Source organism: Zeugodacus cucurbitae, chromosome 6 (assembly GCF_028554725.1).
Source record: "Zeugodacus cucurbitae isolate PBARC_wt_2022May chromosome 6, idZeuCucr1.2, whole genome shotgun sequence".
Taxonomy (NCBI): Eukaryota; Metazoa; Arthropoda; class Insecta; order Diptera; family Tephritidae; genus Zeugodacus; species Zeugodacus cucurbitae.
The window spans coordinates 58,889,468-58,916,575 of NC_071671.1; the positions used below are offsets into that span (position 1 = coordinate 58,889,468).

The following is a 27,108-nucleotide window of genomic DNA, read 5'->3' on the forward strand; positions in this document are numbered from 1 at the left end:
TTTTTTGTTAAATAAAATCTATGTATATCAATTATTTATCTCTCTCTCTCTCTTTTAAATCATATTAACCCTCGTTTCTTCTCTCTCTCGTTACAGATGATCCCGGCGGCACAACGCAATCACGCCAAACGCAACAGCAACAACAAAATCACAGCAGCAGCAATATGGAAGCTGCCACAACAACAACTACAACAACAAAACACTATAACAAAACAACAAAATTACAAAACAATCATCATCGTTCGACAGAACGACGCGGCACATATCGCACGCAAGGCGGCGACACGCAAGCAAATGCCAGCAATAACGTCAAAGTGCCGAAACAAACAGCCAAACAGGCCAAAGCTGCAGCAGCAGCTGCACAACGCGCCGCAGCGCTGGCTGTTTACAGTACTGCAGAGACAGTAGAGAGCGGCAGCAATGGCAAAGCCAAGGATCCGCTCGCGATTGGCAATGAAACGGCGGTAACGCATGGCAACAGCAAATCGGCGCGCGCCAGGGAAGCTAGAGGAGAGCAAAAGACTGTTGGAAAATCGGAAACAGCCACAACAAATGTTAATAACAACAACAACAATACAACCACCGCCACTAGCAGTAGCAGCAGCAACAACAAACACAGTGATACTAGTAATAGTAGTTTAAGTAAAAATAATTTTACCATAAGTCCAAATGAGTTGGCGCGCAAAAGTGACAAATCACAACAGCAGCCGCAACAACAACAACAAAATGTCAACAACAATAGTAGTGATATGAAAGCGGCAACAGTCGCTAAAACCGCGGAGACAGCAACAGGCGCAGCGCCTGCCACCGCAGCCGAGCCGAATACCTGGAATAACGCGCGGTATCTGCACAAAAAGTTCAAACGGCTTGCCAGCACCACCGACGTGGACAGCCTGGTGGCCGACAACCAGAGCGTCAATGCCGCAGGCAGCAGCGCGAGTAGTGAGGCTGGCAGTGAGGCAGCGCCAACGCGCACCACTTCGCTGTCTTCAGCGGCGTCGACGAGCTCGATATCACCGCCGCCGGCAACAACACCAACAGTGATGGCAAACGCGCAAAATGCTGCGCCACCTGCTGCCGGTTATGTACAAAGTGCCATTGGCGCGTTGCCGTTGACAAATGGTCACGTGCATGCGGCGGCGGCAGCGGTTGTTGCAACCAACGAACCATCAAATTACAATAACAATACCAATAATGTTAAATACAGTGTTGTACCACCTAATGCAGAGAGCAATAACAATAACAATGAAAGCATAAGTGCAGCGCAGCAGCTGGAGGCTGAGCAAATACCGCAAACTTTGTCGCATATTTATGAGAATCAACAGAGCCAGCAGAATAGTGGCAGCAATAGTAATGCCAGCACAGCTTCCGCCAACTCAGGACGCTATGTGTGTCCCTACTGCAATTTGAATTGTACAAAACCGTCGGTGCTGCAGAAGCATATACGCGCACACACCAACGAGCGTCCGTACCCGTGTGACATTTGCGGCATAGCATTCAAGACGAACAGCAATTATTACAAGCATTGCCGGTAAGTTGTAGCTTTAGACTAATCATGAGCGTTGTTTATAATAATTCTTGATATTTCTTCACGTAGTTCGCGTTCACACGCGGCGCGGAAACGTGGCATCGCGGTGCCCATAAGCGCGGACGATGGTCTCTTCGGCGGCTCCGATCAGGAGGGCGATCCGGAGCTGAGCAACAGCAGTTCGGATGTGGTAAGTGTCACTATTTCTTCGATATTTCATACAGCAGTCTCTAAATATAATATGAATATTTGTTATCTTCCGCAGATAAGCCGCACCGCTTCGCCACTAGAAGATCTAAGCACCGCTTCGTCCCCGGTGGTGGCGAACACAACTGCGTCAACAAACACTCTCAGCCCGCAACAGTTGCAACAACTGCAACAGCAACAGCAGAAACAGACGCAATTGCAACAGCAACAACAAATTGTTTTGGCCATACAACAACAGCAGCAGCAGCAACAACAACAGCTGCAGCATCAAGCAAGCGCTGCGCACTCTCCACACATGACGCTGCCTTCGACACCCTCACCCTCTTCACTGTCATCAGCGAAAAGCGCCTACTTGCAACAGCCCGCGCAGCAACAACCACAACAATTACCGCTCGGCTCCCCTGCAGCAGGCACATTGCCACCACCACAGCCGACAACGTCAAACGCCACCACAATTACTGCCGTTACAACGACGCCCAAGCAGGGCACCGCCACCGAATATAAACCGTATAAACCTAAATTCCACAATGCCGCTTTGTATGCGACGACAAAAGAAGCAGCAGCTGCTGCGGCCGCCGTAGCCGCTGGCATGCCACCAGGTCTACTGCAACCATTACCGCTGCAGCAGTCGCCACAGCAGCAATTGGCACACGCGCCGCCGCCACATAGCATGTCACCTGCCACACACTTGGCTATGCTGTCACAAGCCCAAGCGCCGCCGCCCCCTAACGCGTCGCACCATCCATCGCTTTCGCCCAGCACGCAGGTGAAGCTCAACAATCACATCAACACACATCAGTTACAGTTGCAATTGCAACAACAGCAGCAACAACCGCAAGCTCTTCACGTGCTACCACCGCCATTAAATGCGGGCATTCCGCTACATCATGTGGCGGCCATGTCACCGAAGAGTGGCGCTCCGCGCCCAGACTTGGCAGCTGTTGCCGCCGCAAATATGGGTTATTTGCCGGGTGCGCGCATGCTCTACTCGGGCGCTATTGAATTTCCACCTGAAGTGCTGCGTATGATGACAGCAGATAAACATCAAAAGATACAATATCCATATAAGTGGCTTGAGCAAGAACTGCAACAACAATTTCACAAACTGAGTCAGCAGCAACAGCAACAACAGTTGCAGCACTTGCAATCACAGCTGACAGCACATGCGCCACCTGCGCCAACAACAGTACTAAAACCAACCGCTACACTGCCGGTGCATGCGCGCGCGACGAGCGGCGGAAGTGGGCAACACACAAGCGCAGCGGCGGCAGCAGGTATGCAGCAAATGTCTGCGTCAGCGCCATTACCAGCAGCGCAACAAACGCCAATGCAATATTTTGCCAACAGTCTCACCGGTGGTATGGTGAGCGCCGCTAGCAGCGCCACCAGCAACACCACAGCCTCCATCAGCACCGGCCTCTTGCATAGTAACATCTCCAATGCGGCGGCCAGTGGCACGAACAAAGTTGCCGATCTGGTGCAGGAACACATTACCAAGTTGATCTCTCAGAATGAGGCGATTGTGGAGAATAAAGCGGTGCTTTTGCAGAAGAAGTACCCGAAGGGTCTAAACCGGTCGCGCAGTTTTAATAATAATGGCAGTGGCAACAACATTGGCCCGGCAGCCACTTCAGCGGGTAATCCGAGTGGAAGCAATGTTAATCTGGTTGCCACTACAGCGGTGGGCAGCGATAACGCCACCAACGCGCGGCTAGCGCAAGCTATTGTACAGAAACAGCAACAACAACAGTTACAACAACAATTGCAGCAACAACAGCACTATCAACAGCAATTCCAGCAACAGCTAATGGCTGGCTCACAAGCAATGCAAATGCCACCGCCCTCGCAGCAGCAGCAGCAACAGCAACAACAACATATTGCACAGCTACGTCTAGAGGAACAACATCAGCAGCACCAGCTGCAACTGCAACAACAACAGCAGCAGCACATGCAGCCAAACGGTATTTCAAAGCATCTTATGCCGACGTCGGTCGCTTCAAAGTCCAGCAGCATTGCAGCGCCGGTGTCACAACATTTACAAACTTTGCATCAGCCACAGCATCCAACCACATCCGCATCCGCTTACAGACAGCAACAGCTAACAATTGCGCCTCCATTAGAAAACCAACGTCCCACACCGTCGCCTACAAGCGCCCAAACCAATGCCAACGCAATGCAGAAGGACCTCATAAACTCCATGCAACAGCTAAGCGCGGTCAACTCAAATGCGTTGCCATTAAACTTGTCCGCAAAGCCGAAGCCACGTCAGGAAGAACAAAGCGAAGCCATTCCATCAAGTAACTTAAACACTACGCGCAGCAGTACGCCACGCAAGCGCCAGTCCATTGAAAACCAGATATCCAATTCCAGCAATGATGGCTCCACCAATAGTTCGATGGTTACAGCGCCGCCAGCTGCTAATAGCGGCTCGACCAATGCCAAACAGCCGACGAATGTCTCCATAATTAAGAATTTGCTGTTGAATGCACGCGGTTTGGCAGTGCCAACTGGCGAAGGTGAGGATGCCGTTTACAATTGTCCACTTTGCGCGAATACTTTCCGCACGGCAGAGGATTTGCAGCTGCACAACAGCACTTACTGTCAAGGTGCGTCAAGCGCGCCCATCAGTCCAGCATCATCGCCTTCATTACATTACTTCCGTTCGAATTCGATGACATTGAATCTGCCCGAGCTGAAGAACACCATCATGCGTTCAAATGATCCACTGCCACTCGCTAAACTGGCTTGGTATCAGCTGCCCACCAAGCCAAGTTCGTTGGTATTAAGTCGATTGAGCGCATCGCAGGCTGGCCGTTCAAAGGCTACCACAACCACGACCACTTCGGCAACATCTACAGCACCGACTAGTTCCACGAGTAGTAACAGCGTGGCCAATTGTGTTGCTTCACCTAGAAGTACGCCACCTAATGGCCCACCAACCCATTTGACCTTGCCCGATCCGAATATTGTGCGCTTAGTCGACGCACCACTGCCATCGCCCGGTCCGCTCTTGGGCAAAACACCACTTGTGGACTTTGGTAACACCAGCGAGACTCGCAAATCGTCTGAAGATGTGATCATAACTAAAATGCACGAAGATCGTCAAATCGAGCCACACACACCCGCGAAACGGTCTAAACTGGCTGCGGATAACAGCGAGCCGTTTCAGTTGAATCCAGTACCCACGTCGAGCAAACGCTTGACTATCAACAACATCAGCGGTGGCGATATCCAGCTTCTGCCCAATAGCAGTACTAGCGATCTCAGCAAAAAGGAGGAACGCATGCGTCGCCTCACTTCCTCCGGCGGCAGTATAATACCACTCTCTGAGTGCAGTGATGTAGATAAGAGTACGAAAATGATACGCACATCGTTGCTTTCGGGCGGTAGTTTTCAGGAAGTCTCACCCAAACCAAAGGATAAGGAGAACAAAAGTAGCATTGCATTACCCTTCCCTAATAGTAATGTTTTCGCGCCCAAATTAAGTTTGGCTGGTCTCGGTTTGCCCACAAATGGGCCGCAGCATTTTCATCAGTTTTCCATCAATCCCATAACAGCATTCAATCCGTTAACACTGCCGCCTTTGCAGAGTATGAGCGGTAGTGGTGAGAAATTTATACCACATGTGCCCGGTATACCAGGTCCAAATAGTCTAACACCCCTACCACCACCACCGCAACAACTACAGTTGCCTCAACCAACACCACAAATGTTAACCGCTGGACGTTCACTAAGTCCGAACCGCAAGAAATCACAAAGTCCACTCCTACTTGCGAACAGTGTTAGTCCAAAGTCGCTGGCACTACCACCACAGGAAAATCTCAAATCTTCATCACCGTTCCGTGGCGCGCAAAATATGCCCGCTGAGTTGGAACGTGCAACAAGCATGCGTGTGGCACGCAACTGGAGTCAGCAAGTTGCTACAAACTCATCGAACAAGCCAAGTAGTTTGGAAGTGCCGAAGAAGCCATTCAATTTCACACGCATGGCAGACAATATTAGTCCGCGCAAGAGCGGTGGTGTCAATGTGCCCAAAAGTTCACCGCCAGAGAATGAAGTGCGTCACTTCAACTTCGATCATTTAACTAAGGATGTGGACGCCGGTGCCAACTGCGCATCGACTAGCTCAGCACTCACACCCTTACATGTCGATATTAGCGCCAGTGGAGCGGGCGCTTCTGGCAACAGCAACGGCTCGGAACCCACTGATGCCGAGACGAAAAAATCTAAATTTCTGCGACCGACCAGTCTGCCACTTAAACCTGGCACATTTACACCCAAGCGACATCACGGCATCACACCAAATGCCAACACACTGCCACTTATTTCGCCAGAGACTCCACGCCAATCCAAGTCCTGCGTACAACTATATCTGAATGGTCATGCCTACACATATTTGGGACTCAAATGTAGCACAAAAATGTTTTACTGTACCGTGAACTGTCCGCAGGCCTCGTATGTGGCGGGCGCACAAAAGCTCTCCATGTACAGCGTGTGGAAAGTGTGTGCGGAAAACAATCCACATCCGTTGGGCTTTAAACCAAAGTTGGTGATGTCGTTGTATGATTCACGCCAAAAGAGCTCTACCAGCACCATGGCCGGCATGAATAAGTTGCCCTACACTTTGGTTGTCTCCCAGCAGACTGTGATGACACCCTTCGAGAACAATAAGGGTCAGTACCAGCACCATCAGTTGAAGCAAATCACGCTCAACACCAACACCTCGGAGAGTGTTGAACAGTTGAAGAAGGCTAGCGCCGGTAGTAGCGGTAGCAGCAGTGGTAGCAGCGGCAGCGCGGAGGGTGGCAGCAAGAAGGAGTCGTCGGCTAGTCAAATGTTAGTGGGCGGCTACGAATCGCACGAGGATTACACCTACATACGTGGGCGTGGACGTGGCCGATATGTCTGTTCAGAGTGCGGTATTAGATGTAAGAAACCGTCGATGTTGAAGAAACACATACGCACACACACGGATGTGCGACCATATACTTGCAAACATTGCAATTTCAGGTAAGTCAACTTAAATCTCTTGACTTTGAATTGTTTAATAAAAATGTATAAATATTTTTTTTTTTTTTCAAATTCTAGCTTCAAAACAAAAGGCAATCTCACAAAGCACATGCAGTCGAAGACGCATTTCAAGAAATGTCTAGAGCTCGGCATTAACCCCGGTCCAATGCCGGCTGATGGTGAATTCCTCGAACCGGAACCAGAGTTCGACCAACAATCGCAAACTTCGGCTGGTGGACGCACGTCGTCCATACCAGGCGAATCGGATTCGGACGATTATAGTGACAATGAGTCCGAAAGCAGTGGTAGGCGTAATTATCCATTCTGCAAAGTCTCTAATTTACAACATACTAATTTCCCTTTGTTTCCCCCCTACACAGATACCGACGAGTCGAAGTCGCGCCTGCTGGAGCATGAGGCAGCACGTTGCTTGCTTTCACTCTCAATGACGCCACCGATCGGTCAAAGCATTTCGCCACATCCAAAAAGTGAACCATACCCATATCAGCAGCATGGCGAACGCATGGAATCAGCCGCCATGTCATTTGTAGGACAGACAAGCGCACCAACAACAGCAGTCACCACAACAAATTCGTCAACTGCCAGCACACATCCCACCGGCATTAAACGTGTCATATCATTCAGTTCACCCAAACCACCATTCGATTATCAGAAGCAAGAACAATACTACTCCAATCCCGAGGAATCTAAACCGAAACCCAATAATAGCGCCGCTGCAGCAAGTTATGAGAGTGCGCCCATAGATCTCACCAAGCCACGTGCTGCCGTAAATGTCACAACTACGTCAGTGACTGCCACCACAGCTGCAGTGCAGTTGAGCAGCGTTGCATTGATGGAAGAGTACAGCGCCAGCTCAGCAGTGCCACTAAGCGGGCCACCGGTACAAACGCAAGCGCAAATACGTGACGTAATATTCGGTAGTAGCACCAATGAATCGGGCTTTCTGAAAACACTCATATCGGTGTCGGACAAGGTGCGCAGCTCTACTGAGACCCTTGAGAATTACAAGAACGGCGATGAACTGTCACAAGCCTATCAGTACCACAAGGCATTCCAATATCATAAAATCAAACAAATCCAAATGAATCAGAGCTTTCCCGATGCCATCAATGTGAATGCTATCAATCAAAATCTGGCAAGCACCACAAACATGAGTACTGTGAGTGTAGCGGGTGCTGGAGGTAGCTCAGCGCTAACAACAACAGCGACTGCGAGCAGTGGTGTGCGTATCTCAGAGAGCATAGCCGCGACAGTGGTAGCTAACGACCAAGCTACAGATGTCATAGACGTCGTGAACGTGAGCGCATCAAATAAAACCGGAACCAGCATCTCTAATAAAGTAGAGAAGGAGAAGAGCGCAACGGAGTTGCAAGTACCTACAATCGAGGTCAATGCAGTACCAGCGGAAGAACCAAAGAACGAGCAAACAACGGCTTCAGCTGCTGCGGCAGCAACAGCAGCAAGCAATCATAAAGTTAATGTGTCGGCCAGCAGTGCCGGCAACCATAAAATATTGCCCACAAAGTCCAACGCACCTGCGCCCAGTAAGTCATCCGACGAAGGAGAAGACAGTGAGTGTATTTCCGATCAGGAGCAGTCGGCTGTTGGTCCTACCGCCAAACGCAGCCGAAGCATTAGCAATTCGGCCACCAACAACAACACAACAAACGTAGAGCCACATAATGCTAAATTGCCTGCGGTCGTGGCACAACCTGGAACTACCGATTTCACAGGCGTGCTTTCCGCACCAGGACGTACAGTTGTTGTGGGCGAAGATGGTCTAAAGAAATCCGGTAATAATGAAATTCAACCCGTCTATCCGCGCGTACGCATGTCACCTGACGGACGGCCAGTTTGTAAAGTTTGCACTAAAACCTTCCAAACTCAAGGACAATTGACCTTACACATGAATATACATTACATGGAGCGCAAATTCCGCTGTGAGCCATGCGGTGTATCTTTCCGCACACAAGGGCATCTGCAGAAACATGAACGCGCCGAAGCGCATAAGAACAAAGTCATGATGACATCGACCTTCGGTGTGCCAACGACCTCAAATCCACGTCCCTTCGAGTGCACCGACTGCAAAATCGCTTTCCGCATACACGGACATCTCGCCAAACATTTGCGCTCGAAGACGCACGTACAAAAATTGGAATGCCTACAGAAATTGCCGTTCGGCACCTACGCCGAGATCGAAAGAGCAGGCATTAGTCTGACGGAGATCGATACTAGCGACTGTGAGAACTCGCTTATCTCGCTGAAAACACTGGCGCAGAAGCTCATCGAAAAGGATCCCAACAAATTGGGCAGCTACACAACACCATCGGGCATGAATCTTGGCAGTGGTCTGAGTGGTGGCAGCGGTGCTATGGGCGATTCAGCTACCAATCACAATGCTCTTGTATCGCAAGATAGCGCTTCCGAGGACGATTTCAGCGCCGCTACAATCGCAGCGGCCACTGCTATTGCATCGCTGGACAACGATAGCGCTACGAACACACCGAAACGCACCAACTCGACCTCGGAAGATGAAGCCATCGTAAGCGGTTTGAATAATAATCTCAAACGTCGGCTGCCTGGCAACTTTAGCAACGGTGAAGAGAGCGACAATCCCACCGAGAGCGCTGGCAGCGAGAAACGCGCGCGTGTCTCCTCACTCTCCAGCGTCGGTGCGGCCAGCGCCACCGCTGCGGTCGGCTCACCCGCATCGATGAGCTCATCGAATGCCTCGTCGAATAACTGACGTTATGCCTATGCGCCGCCGAGCGGATGAATAAGGGATGGTATGTCACACCACAGCGCCGCAGCCAGCCAACGGTCACCAGCCGCCGCGCAATGGTCAACGCCTGCCTTACAATGCAACAGTTATCACAATGGCAGCAATAGCGGCTGGGCAAGCAGTGGTGGTGTTGGTGGTTTGGAGCAAAAACAATTTCACTTGCAGTTGCAATATCAGCCGCAACATGCGTTAGAAACACAATTCGCTCTGCCACATTTGATGCATAGGAAGTACTAGCGTGTTGTTGTTAAGTTGTAACGTCTAACAAGTGATATGTACATATAGGTATATATATATATATTTTATAAGATATATCTAGATATTTGTTTAAAAATATATTATGTTAAGCGGTAAATGATAACGGCAGTTGTGCCCATTAAAAAACTAGTTTTGAAGAGTTCCGAAACAGACAGCGCATATCCTGTACTACATATCGTATGTATACAACAGTTATTCACATAACGGACACACATTTTTACAACAACAATTTCATTTTTTTTTACATAGCGGGCAACAAATTTGAGGTTATACATATATCACTTTGAAACAGAAAATATCCAAATACACAGTTTGAAAATGTGAGAAATATCAAAAAATATACAAAAGAAAATATAAAAATCTGCATTTGGGCGCAGCTGTCGTTATTTGCTAGCTTAGCATTAAATTGTGGCTACTCTATAGAGTTGGCTTATACTTAGAATTAACATATTTATAGTTAAAAACAAGCAGGTTGTGCGCTGAAATGAAAGAAAATAAGTTTGTGGGTAAAATATTAATTAAAAAAATAGTAAAATAATTTTGAAAAAATATTAAAATTTTTTTGAAAATTGGAAAAAATTAAAAATTTAGTTATTTACAGTAAAAAAATACAATAACTAATTTTTTTTTTGAAAAATGTTTTCGAAAACATTTTTTTTTTCAAGTTTATTTTATTATCGTTTTTACACCCAAAACTTATTCGCTTTCTCATCGCACATAACCTGCAAAACAATATCAGCGTTCAGTGTTGTTGTATTTCACGATAGCAACAACAGTGTAAACATTAAAATGTACACAAAAACAACAAACAAAAAACTTAACTAGGGAATTCAAATAAAATACAAAAATATCCAGTCAGACATATGGTATTTCAAAAGAAAACAAACAAACTCACACACTATATACATATATATATGTAGTATATACACACATTTAGAGCCTCTAAAATCTACAACTATACATTCTAAATGGAATTATCTTTGATTTCATATACAAAATTCGATATACACACGCTTGTATATTAAAAAAAAAAATACAAAAATACACAAAATCCTCAATCTACACCTAAACATATACACAACTGTTCTACCCACTATCACTTTACTCTAATTAACTATACAAAATTTATGAATAATACATATGTATATATATTTTTATATTGTATTATAAGCACCTCTACTATTTTGTGTGTACTTTCTGAATGTGTTAAATAACAATATTTAGCTGTATGTATATAAAAAATGTATAATAATTATTATTTTTAGTTATAACCTAACTTTTTTCTATTTTTAATTTTACACTATCTACAATATGTACTACATGCCACTGGTAGGTTTACATAAATACATAATATACTCTCTTAAGTGCTGTGAGTCTAATGGCTTAGCCGCAAAAACAAAAAATTAAATATTAAAAATTTAAAAATAAAAATAATATTAAGTAAATAAGTAAATATATTTCAGTGAAATAATTAAAAATAAATAAATAATTAAATAAAAATATATAAATTTAATAAATATCAAAATATTATAGAATTAAATATAGAAATTACAAAAACAAACACATATAAAATTAAAATAATAAAAAAATAAAATAAATAAAATAAAAATTGTAACTTGAAAAAATATTATTTTTAATTCATTGGTTACTAAAACATGTCGTCGTCGTGGCGCTGTGTTCACAACAAGTCAAGCTATTTTAGCGATAAAAATATATAAATAAAAATAAAAATAGCAAAAAAAATGTATTGTTGTTGTATGTAAACATGTATAATAAAAAGTGATTTCCGCACATGTCTAACATAAAAGAAAAATTAAATAAAAATTTAAATAAATCACACTGCGTGAACAGCTGAGCTAATAATAAACATTTTGAAACAAAACGGTTCTTAAAAAATAATATTTTCATAAAAAATTCATAATTTTAATTTAAAAAATAATTTTTTTTTTATTAAAAAAAAATAAAAAAGTTATAATTTTATTTAAAAAAAAAATTGAATAAAAAATTTGAGTAACAAAATATTTTAAATAAAAAAATTAATTTAATTTAATTTTTTAATTTTTAAATTTATTTTTTTTAAGTTTTATTCACTTCAAATTTTTTTAAATTTCAAATTACCAAAAAAGTTAGCAATTTTAATTAAAAAAAATTATTTTACGTTTTTAAATTAGTTTACTGATTTTTTTTTTAATTTCAAATTACAAAAATAAGTATATTTTTAATATTTTTTAATTAAATTATTATTTTTTTAATTTTTCACCCTCCTATTAAAAAAAAATTGTTTAAACATTTTTTAAAAAATTATGTACTGTGTATTATGTATAATGTTACGGCTTCTCATTAAAAAAAAATCACATAGTTCTTCCCGAAAAAATGAAAAAATACAACTACATACAACAACTGCAAATAATTTCGCTCAAAACGTTTGAGTAATATAAAAAAAAATACATTTGTACATATATAAAAACTAAAATATGAACTTAAAGTTGGTTTATGCTGCGATTTAAGTTTTTTTTCGTTTTTTTGTTTTGTAATCAACGAGACTGCAATGAAAGTAATGAAAGCTGCATACATACGAACATATATGTATGTATGTGGTGATTATTATGAAATCAAAATATATAATTTTTTAAATCAAAAAACATTTTTTTTTTTAAATCAAAATACATTAAATGAGTACTACTATGTTTTAATAAAGCTGAAAAATAATTAAAATTTAATAATTGTAATTAACATGATAAGCTTTAATAATTATAATTTAAGCGTTTTATTCAAATAGTGCAAAATTATAGTCCAACTTCTCTGTTTTAAGGCAATTGTAAAAAATAAAAATGTTTTTTATTGTAATCTTATTGTAATTAGTAATAAATGTGCTATGCTTACACATTAATTAGGCGATTTTTGAAATTAGTTTAATTGATTTTTACGCTCATATTAAATATAATTAGATTTTTTACGCTTCGCAAACAAATATTATATAATATTGTAAAAAATTAATAATTATGTAATTATATGAATTAATTAAGTTTTTAAAATGTATGTCTAAATAAGTGAATGAAAATAACGTGTGTTCGTGTACAAAAATGAATAAAAATCATTGCATTACTGCAAAAAAACAATTTAATTACTTGCTTTTATTGTATATTTGTATATCACAGCGGTTGGAATTTTTGGTGTAAAGAAATTTCTATTTAACACTTTGTAGGTGTTTCTGAACGTTTTTTATTGTTAAATATGAACGAGAAGCATACAAATGTCGACCGAAAAATAATAAAAAATTATAAAAATAATAAAAAAATATTAAAAATAAATAAAAAATATTTTAAAAATAATAATAAATATATTGAAAATAAAAAATAAAGATATTTAAAATAAAAAATCAAAACAAGTGATTTTTATATAATTGTAAAAAAATATAATTATTATTTCAATAAAATGGTTAAATGTATGTATATAAATATCGGTACATATGTTTACTTATACAAATAAATATAAATAGATATATATATCGTAAGAACCATGGCCGTTGGTAATGAAATAAAAAAAAGCAGCAAAAATGTCAAATACAAAGACTTTCATTTATAAAACTGCATAAACATAAGTATAATTCACAAATGGCGTTGCCACGCTGTGCATAGTAGGCTGTTTCAGAATGTTTAAGGCAGCTCAGAGCCGGGTTTGAAAGTACATATACTCCTGCAAGTAGTTAAAAATATTTATTTTTTTTTATTTGTTTTAAATTTAATTAAAAAGTTTTACTTTCGAAAAAAAAATAATAAAAAAAATTAATTACGAAAAAAATAATTAATTTCGAAAAAAATGATTTCAAACAAAAAAATATTAATTTCGAAAAGAAAATTAATTTCGAAAAAATAAAATTAATTTCGAAAAAAATATTTTCGAAAAAAAATTAATTCAAAAAAATTAAATTAATTAAAATTCTAAAATAAAATTAGTTTCGAAAAATATTTAAATTAATTTCGAGAATAAAATATATTAATAAAAATTTTAGTTTCTTAAAATATTAAAATTAATTTCGAAACAAAAATATATAAAAAAAAAAAAATTATTTCCAAATTCAAAACCCACCATTAAAAATGCCGCACCCAAAATCAAAGCGCGTTCCTTGGCCGTTAATTTTGTATCACTGAAATATATATTTGTGGTGTACTGTGATTTACCCGCGACCCACTTGTGATCAATGGATGCGCGCAAATCGCCACCGGAATGTATCTGTGTGTGAAAATATGTAATTGTTGAATAAAAAAAATCAACAACAACAAAGTACCAACCTTAAAGAACGACTCTTTCGGCAAACAGAAGCAACAGAAGCCCGACTTTTCGGGTCCTTCAATGCAAAATATGGGCTCACCAGTGACACCGTCTTGTATGAAATATTCGGGACGCAGAAATGTGGGTGAGTTCACAATGCGTCCCAACAGATTACCTGGCGGTATCCATACCTCCAGGTTTTTGGGATGACAACACATGGCACCGAGTGCAAATTGTTTGCGTAGCAACATCGCCTCCTGATGTGTTTTATCCAGCAAATGCATTTGAAAGGGACGTGCGGAGCCCCAAAGTAGACGATTATTTGCGGTGGAACTCTCCGAAGCGGCGTAGATGGCATCGCCTAGTGGTGAGCGCACGACATAGCGGTTCTCCGAGGAGACTGATGTTAAAGCTAAGAAAAAAGAGGTGTTATTGAGGTTCTATTGGAATGCAGTCAATACTCGTTAAAACGAACGCAATAGGTTATCTTAATTGATTTCATTTTAACGAATTTTAACTCTAATATGTTATACTTACCCTCATTCAATTCAAATGTTTGCTCAATATGCACAGATGGCAACTCGGTCAGAAAGTCATAACCGGTCATGGGTATACTAAAACTGCGATGTGTTGGAAAACTGTTATCTACCGTTGAGATTGGCAGTGGTAACGGTATGCGTTCCGGTGCTGCTGGTAAACATTTTTATGGATTATTACTAAGAGTTGATTTTAGTCATATTCTATCGAACTTACTTGTCGGCTGTGATGTAATACTGATCGGTCCATCATATACTGTAAGTAGCAACAAATGTTAGATTTCGTGTAAGAGAAATTGTAAAAAGTCATTTCGTTTTAAAACCCTAAGAAAAATGAGTTGTCACTCGTCTAACCTAACCTGTAATTGTTGTGGTAGCTGTTATCTAGCCCAGCTTGGATAAATTGTCATCGACGTAAATGAACGGGAGGCCTAAGAAACGAGCTGTTTTAACGGGGTCGGACCATAGGGAAAGGTATATTAGATAGGCGGGAAAAATGTTGGTTATGTTGGGGTCCAGTCTGGATAAGTAGGAGTTTAATCTACTACAATATCCAAAATGATGTTGTACGAGGGTCATCCTAATTTAGCGAGACAACTCGAGTTCGATGTCTGCAATGGGTGGTCATTTGACTCCAAGAACCCCATCCATTGGAAGGCAGTCGAGGAAGGTGTTAATAGCTCCTCTGTGAATGGCGTTCTGTGCTTGTCTGAAGTCTGGTCGGTATGGTGATGTGTGATGGTTATGTATGTCATCGACGCATTTCAAGAAAGTACTCTTGATGGTTCTGGTTGCGAATCAGCTTTCAACAAGTGACTACGAAAGCATCCCAACACAAACTGCTTGGAAAGCGTTTCGTTATGGATCTCGTTGCGTAGATGTTCAACCGGAGACACCAAGAGGCAACTTGTGCGGTGTTCTGACAAGTCTGAAGCTTCTTTAGTTCCGTTCTACTGCATCCAGGCGAGCATATTGACATTCTAACCCTGTTTGGATCGGTAAGTTATAAATCAACGTTGTCTAACCTTACCTCTAAAGTCGTACTTAAATGGAGAAAACTGTACCCATGATATACCTGTCAAGTCTTATATACATAGTTTGTACCATATAAGTAATAGAATGTATAGCTTGGACTTGGATTACTTTAATAAAATAGGGAGAATCTGTATATCTAAGGGGATAAATTGCCATTGAAAGAGCTATAGTAGAAATGGGAATTTCATCTTCCGGACTAACTGATTTCTCCAGTACTCATATTCCGAGATATATTAACCGGATATCCGTACATATCTGAAAGATATCGGTGTCTGTGTTGTTAACCGGATGTTCTCATGTATGATTCTACTGAGAGTGCCTACTCTATGAAATAACAATTTCCAATCTATATGAGCCTCAAATAAGAGTGGAAGATAATGGAAATATTTAAGAATTCAGTCATTTATGAATCGTTGACTATTATATGTGGCGAATCTGTCATAAAATTCAACGATAAGCTGTTTAGACTTTATGATACAGTTATAATTTGTGGTTTAAGCAAAATTATAATCTTCTCAAGCGAAATTTTCGAGTGAAACAGAATACGATTACAATTAGTTTCCAAGTTACGAAAATAGTGTACTTTTGAGTAGACGAACTTTTCGCTATAAAATGACAGTTAAAGTAACGGGAGTTGTAATTTTTACGACAAAACTGATAATTTCAATAAAAACTGTTATATATGCAAATATTGCACCCTTTTGTTGCATTTTATGGCTTGCACTTCTATAACTATGCGCAATAATTGTATATTTATTTTCAATGTTTATAAATTATTGATTATAATCCGTGAAGCATACATGGGTACACTAAATAGACAGCAGATAAGATAAGTCCAAGCGGGCGGCAAACAAAGGCACAAAGTTAATGAGTCCGTTAGACGTTAGTTGTGTCGAAGGAATTTTCTTGTATTGTGTAAAATCATAAAATGTTAATGCAATAAAATAATAAAATTATCACATCACTTTTGTAAGGAATATAGTCTGTAACTATTCATTGCGTGAGTCACTTATTATTTTTCAATTTTTGTTATAAAAATTTTTATTAATTTTGCGGTACCTCTCGGTTCTGCGTTATTTTGTTGCGCGACACGAATTTCGCTGTCGTATTGTAAATTACGAACTGCATCGTTTTGTAACATTTTTAACGGGTTTTACTTTTGAAATAAACAAATTTTGGTGTTGAAAATTTTTGATTTCGTTTTATGTTTAAAATTACATTAAAAATATTTATTTTTAATTTTAAATTATTTGCAATATTTATATTGATTCCTTCTCTGGTGCGCCGTCCAACAACTAAAAGCACTTGTTCTTACAGCGAACTAACCACGAACTGAATTTAACTGATAACTTCAATCTATTTGCACATTGATTACTATTGACTGAACCCCAATTGTATTATTTTTGTTTTTGTTTTTATCATTATCAGTTGTCGGAGTATTTAGTAACTAACACTGGCACATAGGTAATTTCTCTTCGGCAAATATGTAACTTTTAATCAGGCAACAATAAAAATATATACTTATACGGATATATACACACATATATATTTAATTATTATAGTTTTTGCACGACATATTATTTCATAACGATGTGAAAATTACAGTTTTTCAAATTTTGCCAAGCATTTCAATTATTATGACACACTGTTATTTGAAGCGCACTTGAAATAAATTAAATATATACATATAAACATATATATATATGTACATATATACTCGTCGCACAAAATTTGCATTAAACACGGTGTAAGTAACATTAAAATAAAAATATAAGAAATTTATACACAATAAAATAATATGTAATAATAAATAATATTATTTATTTAAAAAAATATTCGAATAATAAAAATCACTTTTAGTTTTGAATATTAACAAACCCTTTAATCATTTCAAACGCCTTTGTCATACCCAAGAATGCCTTCTATCATTATTGGTCATTCTATCACATTGGTCATACCCCTAAACTACAGATATCTCGTAAAAATTGGTCAGCACTGGCAACCAATTTCTTAAATCAAATTTGACAATTCCTATGTCATAACAAAAACGTAAATACGCGAAAATTTACCCATTTTTCTGAAAATTCATGTAAAAGGAGAGTAGGAAAAACAAAGCATTTTCCGGCGCAGACTCAATGGAAATTTAAAAAATATAAACACGCTTCGGGAGAGATCACAAAACGGCATGATTAAATAGTAGCGCGAAAGTGAAAACGAACGACAGCAGCAGCAGGAAGGAGTCACAAAAACTATATTTATTAAATTTAAGGTAAATACGATAGAAAATAGTAAATATAAATAATGCTAACTATAAACAGTAATAATATGTTATAATACGCGCTTGAGACAGGCCATATTTCGTATAAATGGAGTTTGAAATGTTAATTTCGTACGCATTGCAATGCACCGACTATGATGTGGTGTTTGGAAGTCAATTGGCCAAAGTACATATTTATGCACGCAGAATTGTGCCACCAACTCACTGATATATATACATAGATGTATGTATGTACGTACCTACACAGGCATGCGCGCGCCAGCTCCAAAAGCACATACGCAGGGGGGTAACATATACGACAAGGCTGGTGGATGTTTCTAAACGGAAAATGCGTGTGAGATATAAGAATTTAGTTTGCTAAGAACGCGGAGGAAAGCAGAACGTACACCACAAATATACGGTCATACTGCATGTTCGTTTATATTTTTGTACAGAGTTGTGAAACAGCAAGCAGAAGAAATTGAAGAAAAAAATTCTCCACACACAATTTGGAAAAGTGCTTCAAGTGCAATTTATGCATAACACGGCATAAGCTAAAGTAGAAATGTTGCGAAATTCCAATAGCCAAAGTGTGAGGATTACAGAAAATTATTTTACAAAAGTCTTTGCTATTAAACAAGAAGGCTTGCTAACGGCGTTTAGAGACTGATGTGTTGCTATCTACACTGAAAGTGTTTAGTTTATTAACGCAAAAATACCGTAATATAAGCTTCCGTAATAAACAGGAAAAGAGAATAATTGTTCGCAAATTCCCGTGTAGAAAGAAATGAAAGCAAATTTAATAATTTAGTGACAATACGACGAAAAGATTACATATTTGACTGCGTTTAAGTGGGTCTCAGCAATTTGCTTACATGTATGTAATCACTTACATACTTATAATATATGTGCACGTCACCCATGCGTCAGGAAAATCTATAAAAGTTTTCACAAACCTTAAAGGGGGAAAACATACAAGATAAAAAAAAGAAACCGCACTTATAAATATCAAAGTGTAGAAAATCTAAAAACAAAAACAAACAATTGCGTTGACATTGCAAGCATAAAGTTGGAACATTGAAAAGCAGAATTATTTTCAAATTCCTTAAATTTGGCGTATAAACGCATACTGCAGTATTGGAATCAGCGCATATTCACGACAGACGTGGGACATGTCTCTCGAAGATCCATTCTTCGTGGTGAAGGAGTGCGTAAACATTTTTGCAAACTTTTTATAACAACTACATATATAACGTGGTTTTACAAATATTTACACACTTCAACTGTTTCTTTTCATTTTCATATTACTCAATGCCGCTGACATACCGACTACGCTGTTATTTATCCGAATTGCATTACGGTTGGTTGGTGGTGGTGGTTTTCAACTTGCCGGATCAACTAACTACTTACTAATGGCTGTGTGGGCGCTTTTGACCCTTGTAGCGAGGTATTCAAAGCATTAAATAAAACTCGCGGCCTATATTTGCGTTGGCGCGAGCTAAGCGATAGTAGCGGCAGTGCTGAGGTTGAATGGACTACAACCGAGTTAAGGAACTCATTGCGTAGCATTGAATGGGACTTGGAAGACTTGGAGGACACAATTAATATCCTTTTCTAAATAACAAAAACAAAAAAAAAATGCAACATAATCACAATTCTATAAATACGCGCGTCTGAACAAATGCGATTTAGTAGAGTAGCTGTTGTGTATGTACGAGTGCGTGTTTGTGCGCGTTAGTATGTGACTTTCATATTCGTATTTGTCGCGTAATCTTAGCTAAACAATGCAAATATTGACATTATTTATTGTTTATTCGACGCGCTAAATTGTCAACTATGCAAATACATAGTTTAGCTGACACAGCCCACGAGCGCTCAATCAATGAACAAGGCAAAACATAGTTATGCATGTATGCAGATAGTTGCTATAGTGCAAATGCCGCTAGTATTATTTGAAAAATCAATTTCTATATAACCACGTTGTATATTTGCAAATTCCGAAAGGGCTTATCATTATTGCAGACACATATATATATATATTTTTTTTTTTTTTTGAGTTCGTTGATATTTTTATCAGCTATAGCATTATTTTTGTGTTATATATTTTTATCAGCTATAATTTTATTGTCGCATTATCATTTACAACTTCTAAGCTGTTTACAAGTAACTTGGAGACCCATAAATTTCTTGAGTCATTATTTGTGCACATGTCGAAACCTGATGTAAAATAGGTTTCATAGAGTTGTCCAATGTGTGAATGGTTATGATGTTAGGCCACTTAATTTATTAAAACTTAGACCAAAAACATAGATATTATATATTATTTATGTTTGAGGTTAGGTTATTGGACGATTTTTTTACTAAACACTTTTTGTAATGTAAGATCACTTTGCTGTGGTTAGAATAACTCTTCTACGCCTTTATAAGACTATCCAACCCGAATGATATTGCATTAAATATATTTAATTATTTCAATAGTGAAAAAAAGGTTTCTCTAGAACATAACCTATTATGTATATTGCAAAATAACAACAAAAAATATCAGTTTCAATGTTATAGTGCAGAATAATTGCACAATAATATACTGCTATAGTTTATTTATACATTGTATGTATGTATGTATGTTTATATTTTCATAGTTCTTTTTTGCCAAGCTGACCAGTCTCCCATGGCCAGTGTGTGAATGAATTAACAAATGCTTAGAGATCATATTTCACTTTGTACGCTTCCGTACATGATTTCCTACAATTTTATAAAAGCCAACACCGCTTTACGTATGTATGTATGTACGTTTGTACACTAACTAATTATGCACACCTACCACACAACCAGCATTTAATTAAAGTTCTTCCTTAAGCCACTAACCGTATACGTATAGTTGAAAAGAATCCGAATAAATTTCGCATTGATAATCGTGAGCTTTTGAGTCGTCGGCATTTCATCGACAACACACGCGATGAAGTCAAGCAGATGAAAGAGAAGATGAGCCTGAATCGGAACAGGGACAGAGATATAACGGCACATCAACCACTACTCGATGAACACAATCATAACGAAATTAATCATCAACAAAACAATCAGAACGGCAATAGTAATTACAACAACAACTATAACAACAGTCTAAACAATAGTAGTCAACACAATAATCATAATCAACAACAACACCAACAACAGCATCATAATCATCATCATCATCATCACGGCATCAGTGATAAAACCTATTTGGTTGAGTGTACAAACGGTGGCATTGGCAGTGGTCTCTTGCAGCAGAATTCTTTGATAAGCAGCGCAGGCAGTGGTGTGGCCAATACAATTGCCGGTACAATGGCAGCAGCGGCACAACGTCACAGCGGTACAAAGTACTCCAAATTGGAGAATACCGTAGATAGTCCGGGTCATTATGCATCGTTGGATAGTCCGGGGCATCGTTTCGTTGGCGAAACGGTGTCGGTACAACAGCGCATGATGCAAGGACAGGATGAGCAGCTAGATATGATAAGTGATTCCATTGGAACGTTAAAGACTGTATCACGACAGATTGGCGTGGAGTTGGACGAGCAGGCTGTGTAAGTAGAGGCAACTAAAAAATGTTGGCAAAAAAATATAATTTTTCATCTCCACAGCATGCTCGATGATTTTGGTAATGAGTTCGATACAACGGAGTCCAAATTGGATACAACCATGAAAAAAGTTGCCAAAGTATTGCACATGAATAATGGTGAGTGTGTTGTTGTTGTTGTAATTTGTATGTGTAATGAATTATTGCTAATATTTATTTTTTTTTACTCCCTTTACACGATTACAGATAAACGTCAGTGGGCTGCAATTTTCATACTATCCGCGCTTTTGTTAATTGTGATAATTTTGTTTATAATTTTGTAAATATCGCGCTAAGTAAAAAATTTCTTAATATATTTGTTGACACATGCAACTATTTTTTTTTATTGTACTCATTATTTTCATGTGTGCAATGTCAAAACTTGTTTATATTTATTTTTAATATAATATTTAAATAGCCAAATATGAATTTTATTTAATTTTTACTCAGATTTTGATTTGTTAGCAAATTTTGTATTTAAATTATTATTTTTTTTTTTTTTTTGAAGAGTTGGAAAATGTCTACAGAGTAATAGAAAATTCCTCAGCGAAACTAAATATCATTTAATTGCGCATGCCACTTAAAATTTAATATTTGTAAAGAAATATTTGACATTTTGAAAAAAAAAAACGATTAATTTTGTTTTATGTTCACAGCTTTTAAAAACCGAATTTTACCAAACTATTTAGAACAAAAATGCATAAAGAAATTAACAAAATATGTTTTGTTGGGACTCTAATGTTGTAACCATTGTATTAACCTGATTCCACGATTTGGGTTTTCTTATAAATTTCAAGTCAAGCAGTGAAGACTTTAATGAAAAACGAGCTCTAAATCTAGATCAGATTATATATATAGATTTTTTATGTTTAAAGCAAATTGTTATGCCAAAAATTTTACTCTGCTCGATGCAAAATCAACATAATAATATAATAATATTAACATTTTTTTAACCTCAAAAATATTTAAATTTTTTTTTTTTACAATTTATGACTTCTTTAATCAAATTACTGCTTTTTATACCACTTTTCATATTTCCAACAACTCAGCAACATTATTGTATTCCATTGAAAATACATTTTGCATATATAAATTATATATTTGTATTTGTAACGGTGCTTAAAAGCAAATATATAAAGGGCATATAAACTGTTTCAGTCTTCAAATTGTCATATACACAATACCGCACATATATAGCAAGCAACAAAAGTAAAAAAGAAACAACAACAAATACTACATACCAAAAGACATTACAAACAAATTATATAGTATATAAAAAAAATTCCAATTTCAAGTTTGAAACCCCATTGCAAAGCTAGTTCAAAATAAAATGCAAATGTATCATTTAGTATCAGTTACGATTACAGTAAATTGTATGTATGTATATGTGAAAAGTATATAAAATGCGCATATGTCCTTGTATATCAAATGATATGTATTTAATTATGTGAAAATGATATAATATTGTAATTTTTAATTCCAGTCAAATACAAAGTAGTCAAACTTATAACATAAAACCACAAAAAAAAAAACTAAAAAACCGTATAATCGAAATTTGAAATATATTGTAATGTACTTATAAAACAAATTCAATTGCGAAAATATATATACAAACCACTATATACAAAATAATGCTATTTTTGATTTAAAAAAAAAGTTAAATAAGTCACCTTCAAGCGTTAGCTTAACTTGGTTTCTCATGATTTAGAGCACATACTTCGATATTCTAAATGAATGCTACAGGAAAACTAATAACATTTCTGCTGTCACAACAACAAATAGGACAGTAGTAAGAAATCAGACAACTTTTTTTTGCTATTAATTTATTATTATTAAGCTTCAGCAAATTATATCAACTTTGCTAGTGTATTATTGATTAAAAGATGAGCTTAGGTTCTACACAAGCCATAATATTCATTCATTGTTGGGTATATTGACTTCATAGTAAATAGAAAACTTGTAATTACATTAAAAATGCTCAAAACAAAGTCGTTGCGATGCCATGATCAACGTTGCATGAAAAAGTACTTTATTTAAAAGAAATTTGACAAAACTTAATAAGTCAAGTTAAAATGACTAATATTAAAATTACTTTTAAATTGGCTTAAATCGCGTATAAACATCATATCGAATGAATTTAAGCAATTCATAATGAATCCACAAGCCACTGGTATTAAAATTGCCCAGATTTGAAAGTGGCTTATCTGCTGTACAAAGGGATGTAGTTGCAGTGTGTACGAATTGAAGTGAGGAGTCGATAAATAAGCTTCGAGCTAGAAGTATATTATTAAGCAAATATTGTTATAAAAATTTGAAGAAAACTCAACACCAACCTCTTTTAATGAGCCACTGTGAGCTCGCGCCTTGCTGTGTAGTATTTTATCAGCTTCAAATAGTAAACGTTGCGTGTAACGGTCTAAACGACACAATTCACTTAGCATGAAAACTAATAAGAACATGTCTAGTAAACTTTCAGCTAGGTTAGTATATAACCAAATTAATTTCACATCAGTCAAAGTTTGATGTTGATTTTGATAACGCCACAGATATGAACTTTGACCAACAATTAGGAAGGTCTTAAGAGCCACCAAACGAGCCAACCATACGAAAGCTTTGGCAAACCGATGTTGGAAATTTTTTAAATTTCTCAAAAATGCAATGAACTTTAATACAGTTTTGTATTTGAATGTTTCACGTACCATGCGCATTTCAAATTTCACATTCGCTTTGTAATGCAGTTGCCACAGAGTTAGCAGCACTGTTTGGTATAACAAATAGACGCAGGTGTAGTAAACACCGTTTATGGCTTCCTTTATTGTTTGAGATGGAAAATCGAAACTAGAAATCACACGCATGTTGTTTAGTAAATTCCAAATAATCAGACAGATATGTAGTTGAAATAGTAGACTAGATTGTGGCGGCAACTTGTTGAAATCGATATCGAGACGCATGTTTAATTTCCAACAGAATACTAACAGTTCATTTAACAGTGTTCTTAGTGTTTTTTGATTTCGTTTTTTCCACCAGCAGATCATCAGGAAGATCTTAAGAGCCACCAAACGTGGCAACCATACGAAAGCTTTGGCAAACCGTAGTTGAAAATTTTTTAAATTTCTCAAAAATGCAATGAACTTTAATACAGTTTTGTATTTGATTGTTTCAAGTTCCATGCGCACTGTAAATTTCACATTCGCTTTGTAATGCAGTTGCCACAGTGTTAGCAGCACTGTTTGGTATAACAAATAGACGCAGGTGTAGTAAACACCGTTTATGGCTTCCTTTATTGTTTGAGATGGAAAATCGAAACTAGAAATCACACGCATGTTGTTTAGTAAATTCCAAATAATCAGACAGATATGTAGTTGAAATAGTAGACTAGATTGTGGCGGCAACTTGTTGAAATCGATATCGAGACGCATGTTTAATTTCCAACAGAATACTAACAGTTCATTTAACAGTGTCATTAGTGTTTTTTGATTTCGTTTTTTCCACCAGCAGATCATCATACAAAACGTAATCAAGTATTTGATAAAACTCGTAGTAAGCACTAGTCTACATGTATATTCCTTGTATTCCAAATTAACAATTTTCATATAATCCTTTGGAAAATATATTCGAACAAGGATAAGACATAAGCCGCCCCAGAATAGAATGCAACTCTCAAAAAGTACCAGGCATATGCCTATCTTTTTTGCAATACGTTGATATAGATTGATGCGACTATTTTTCACAATCACATTTTCGCCATTATATTGAAGAGAATGGATATTAAGTAAAACCGAAGTGAGTTTCAATGCGTACAGGCGAATTTTGAATGTAGTGAAAGATTTTTTCAATGTTCGTTTAATTAAATTTAAAAGCATTGTTACCGCAGCGAAACAGAGCACCGTTTATGATGTGTGCCTTATTGTCAATAATACGAATAAATTGGTAGTATTTATCGAAAGACTGTCTTCCCGGTCAGAAATTCTTTACTATGCATAAAGTAATTTACAGCAGTTAAATTCATTTGTGTTTAACGGATATGCATTAGCTCATAATTAGCGACGTATGTATGCACAGCATGAATTGGTGAGAAGGCAATAATTGTTCAAAAAAATACATGGAAAACATGGCTCCATTACACGATTGGATATAATATTTGTATGTATGTTATGAATATGTTTACTAAAGTTAATATAATGGAACATTTAGAAATCAAATTCCATACACATTTTCTTCAATAACTCAAACATTTGTAACAATTTTATGTTTAATGAAAATTCTATAACTCGAAGTCTCTCTAACTTGAAGCTTTTTTGTGAATTATGGTGATTCGAGTTATATAAGTTCCACTGTACTTCCTAAACTTCTTTTACAAAAGCTTTTATTTTTAGCACGAAATGTATTAATATTCAAACATAAGTTACAGTGGATGCAATTTATTGCCATACATTATAGTGTATTATTTCATTATTATATAATTACGCATTTGAATTTCAGACACACAATTTAAGTAATTTATTATTATTGAAATAGGTATATAAAAAAAGATATAAATGAGAGAAAAGCTATTAATTTCTTATTCTAATTTATTGACTTAAACTGCGCAGAAAACTAAAATTGAATGGGTTTATGCGAGTTATAAACAGTCCAAAAACAAAAGGCCAGAAAATGGACCAGGAAAGAAGGTTACTCATACGTTGTAGAAATGGATTTAGATTAAAAGTATAAGGGTTCAAATGATAAGTCGATAAAAACATTTCGAGCTGGAAATATTAAATATATACATTTTAAATAATATTTTCTTAGAAAATAATATTAATACCAAACCTCTTTAAATGTGTCCCTGCGATCGTATTTCAGCGTAGTCACTTTCAATACAAGCTTTTGTGTGCAATGATCCAATCCACGCAATTCACTTAACATAAAAACCAATAGGAATACATCCAGCCAACATAATGCGGCGCTACTATATAACCAAATTAATCGAGTGCCAGCCAAACTATTATGTTGTTTTATATAATTCCAAAGAAACGAGGTTTCGGTAATTGTAAAGAAAGCCTTGAAAACAACCACAGATGGAAGCCACCCAAAGTTTTTGGCGAAATTATTTTGTAGATTTTTTAAATGTTTCAGCAATGCAATGTACTTCAATACATCTTTTTTTTTAATTGCATTACATTCGATGCGTTTCTCGAAATTTGCATTAACATTCTCATGGATATTCCATTGAATTAGCAGCACAATTTGATACATAACGTAGAGCGTTGGATAGTAAGAATCGCAGATGATGCTTATCAAAACACCAAACATGTCCTCAAATTTAAAAACCATACACATATTGTTTAGTAAATTCCCAATAATCAACAGCAATTGTAGATGAAAAAGAAAATTACAGTGTGGCGGTAACTTATTAAAATCGATAGCTATGTGTTCGTCTAATTTTTTGTACATTTTTAACATATCATTTAAAAGTGTTATTATCACGTTTTTGTTCTTTTTATTCAGCCAATGTGACAATGCATAGAATGTAGTTAAATATTTTAACGTAGTATACGTGAGTATTATTTTAGAGAAGTTTTCTGCCTTGGCGAAAAATCCATATTTATCAAAATACAACAC

The 27,108-nt window shown here is 37.3% G+C and overlaps 5 protein-coding genes across 19 annotated transcripts in view; 2 read left to right on the top strand and 3 right to left on the bottom strand.

The window, feature by feature from the left end:
• The window catches only part of LOC105217474 (pneumococcal serine-rich repeat protein), a 159,170-nt gene extending 148,254 nt beyond the window's left edge, over window positions 1-10,916 (top strand). For 5 of the 6 annotated variants that reach the window (XM_054234643.1, XM_054234645.1, XM_054234646.1 and 2 more), the window contains 5 exons: window positions 97-1,531; window positions 1,598-1,718; window positions 1,794-6,745; window positions 6,824-7,056; window positions 7,126-10,916. In XM_054234643.1, the coding sequence (XP_054090618.1) occupies window positions 97-1,531; window positions 1,598-1,718; window positions 1,794-6,745; window positions 6,824-7,056; window positions 7,126-9,512 (9,128 nt within the window). In that variant the 3' untranslated portion in view covers window positions 9,513-10,916. The remainder of the gene's footprint in view (window positions 1-96; window positions 1,532-1,597; window positions 1,719-1,793; window positions 6,746-6,823; window positions 7,057-7,125) is intronic. The other variant, XM_054234644.1, reaches the window with a different exon arrangement.
• Window positions 1-27,108, bottom strand: part of LOC105218914 (G-protein coupled receptor dmsr-1) — a 463,512-nt gene that overhangs the window by 426,184 nt on the left and 10,220 nt on the right. The gene's annotated exons all lie outside the window — the stretch shown is intronic.
• Window positions 13,359-20,818, bottom strand: LOC105217476 (phospholipid scramblase 2). 6 transcript variants are annotated; one of them, XM_054234685.1, is made up of 6 exons: window positions 20,728-20,818; window positions 14,832-14,870; window positions 14,616-14,765; window positions 14,099-14,490; window positions 13,896-14,039; window positions 13,359-13,502 (listed from the first exon to the last, which is right to left on the bottom strand). In XM_054234685.1, exons 3-6 carry the CDS (start codon window positions 14,683-14,685, stop codon window positions 13,473-13,475), a joined length of 636 nt encoding a protein of 211 aa, XP_054090660.1. In that variant the 5' UTR covers window positions 14,686-14,765; window positions 14,832-14,870; window positions 20,728-20,818; the 3' UTR covers window positions 13,359-13,472. The 6 variants fall into 6 exon arrangements, with proteins under 6 accessions (XP_054090660.1, XP_054090659.1, XP_054090658.1 ...); XM_054234684.1 differs by lacking the exon at window positions 20,728-20,818 and adding an exon at window positions 18,167-18,271; XM_054234683.1 differs by lacking the exon at window positions 20,728-20,818 and adding an exon at window positions 18,167-18,271 and having other exon boundaries at window positions 14,616-14,768.
• On the top strand, window positions 18,971-23,136 carry LOC105217477 (syntaxin-6). The gene is made up of 5 exons (XM_054234680.1): window positions 18,971-19,113; window positions 19,350-19,510; window positions 20,779-21,472; window positions 21,530-21,624; window positions 21,712-23,136. Exons 1-5 carry the CDS (start codon window positions 19,079-19,081, stop codon window positions 21,786-21,788), a joined length of 1,062 nt encoding a protein of 353 aa, XP_054090655.1. The 5' UTR covers window positions 18,971-19,078; the 3' UTR covers window positions 21,789-23,136.
• On the bottom strand, window positions 23,559-26,238 carry LOC114804613 (uncharacterized). Its single transcript, XM_029043571.2, has 2 exons — window positions 23,838-26,238; window positions 23,559-23,777 (listed from the first exon to the last, which is right to left on the bottom strand). Exons 1-2 carry the CDS (start codon window positions 25,365-25,367, stop codon window positions 23,559-23,561), a joined length of 1,749 nt encoding a protein of 582 aa, XP_028899404.2. The 5' UTR covers window positions 25,368-26,238.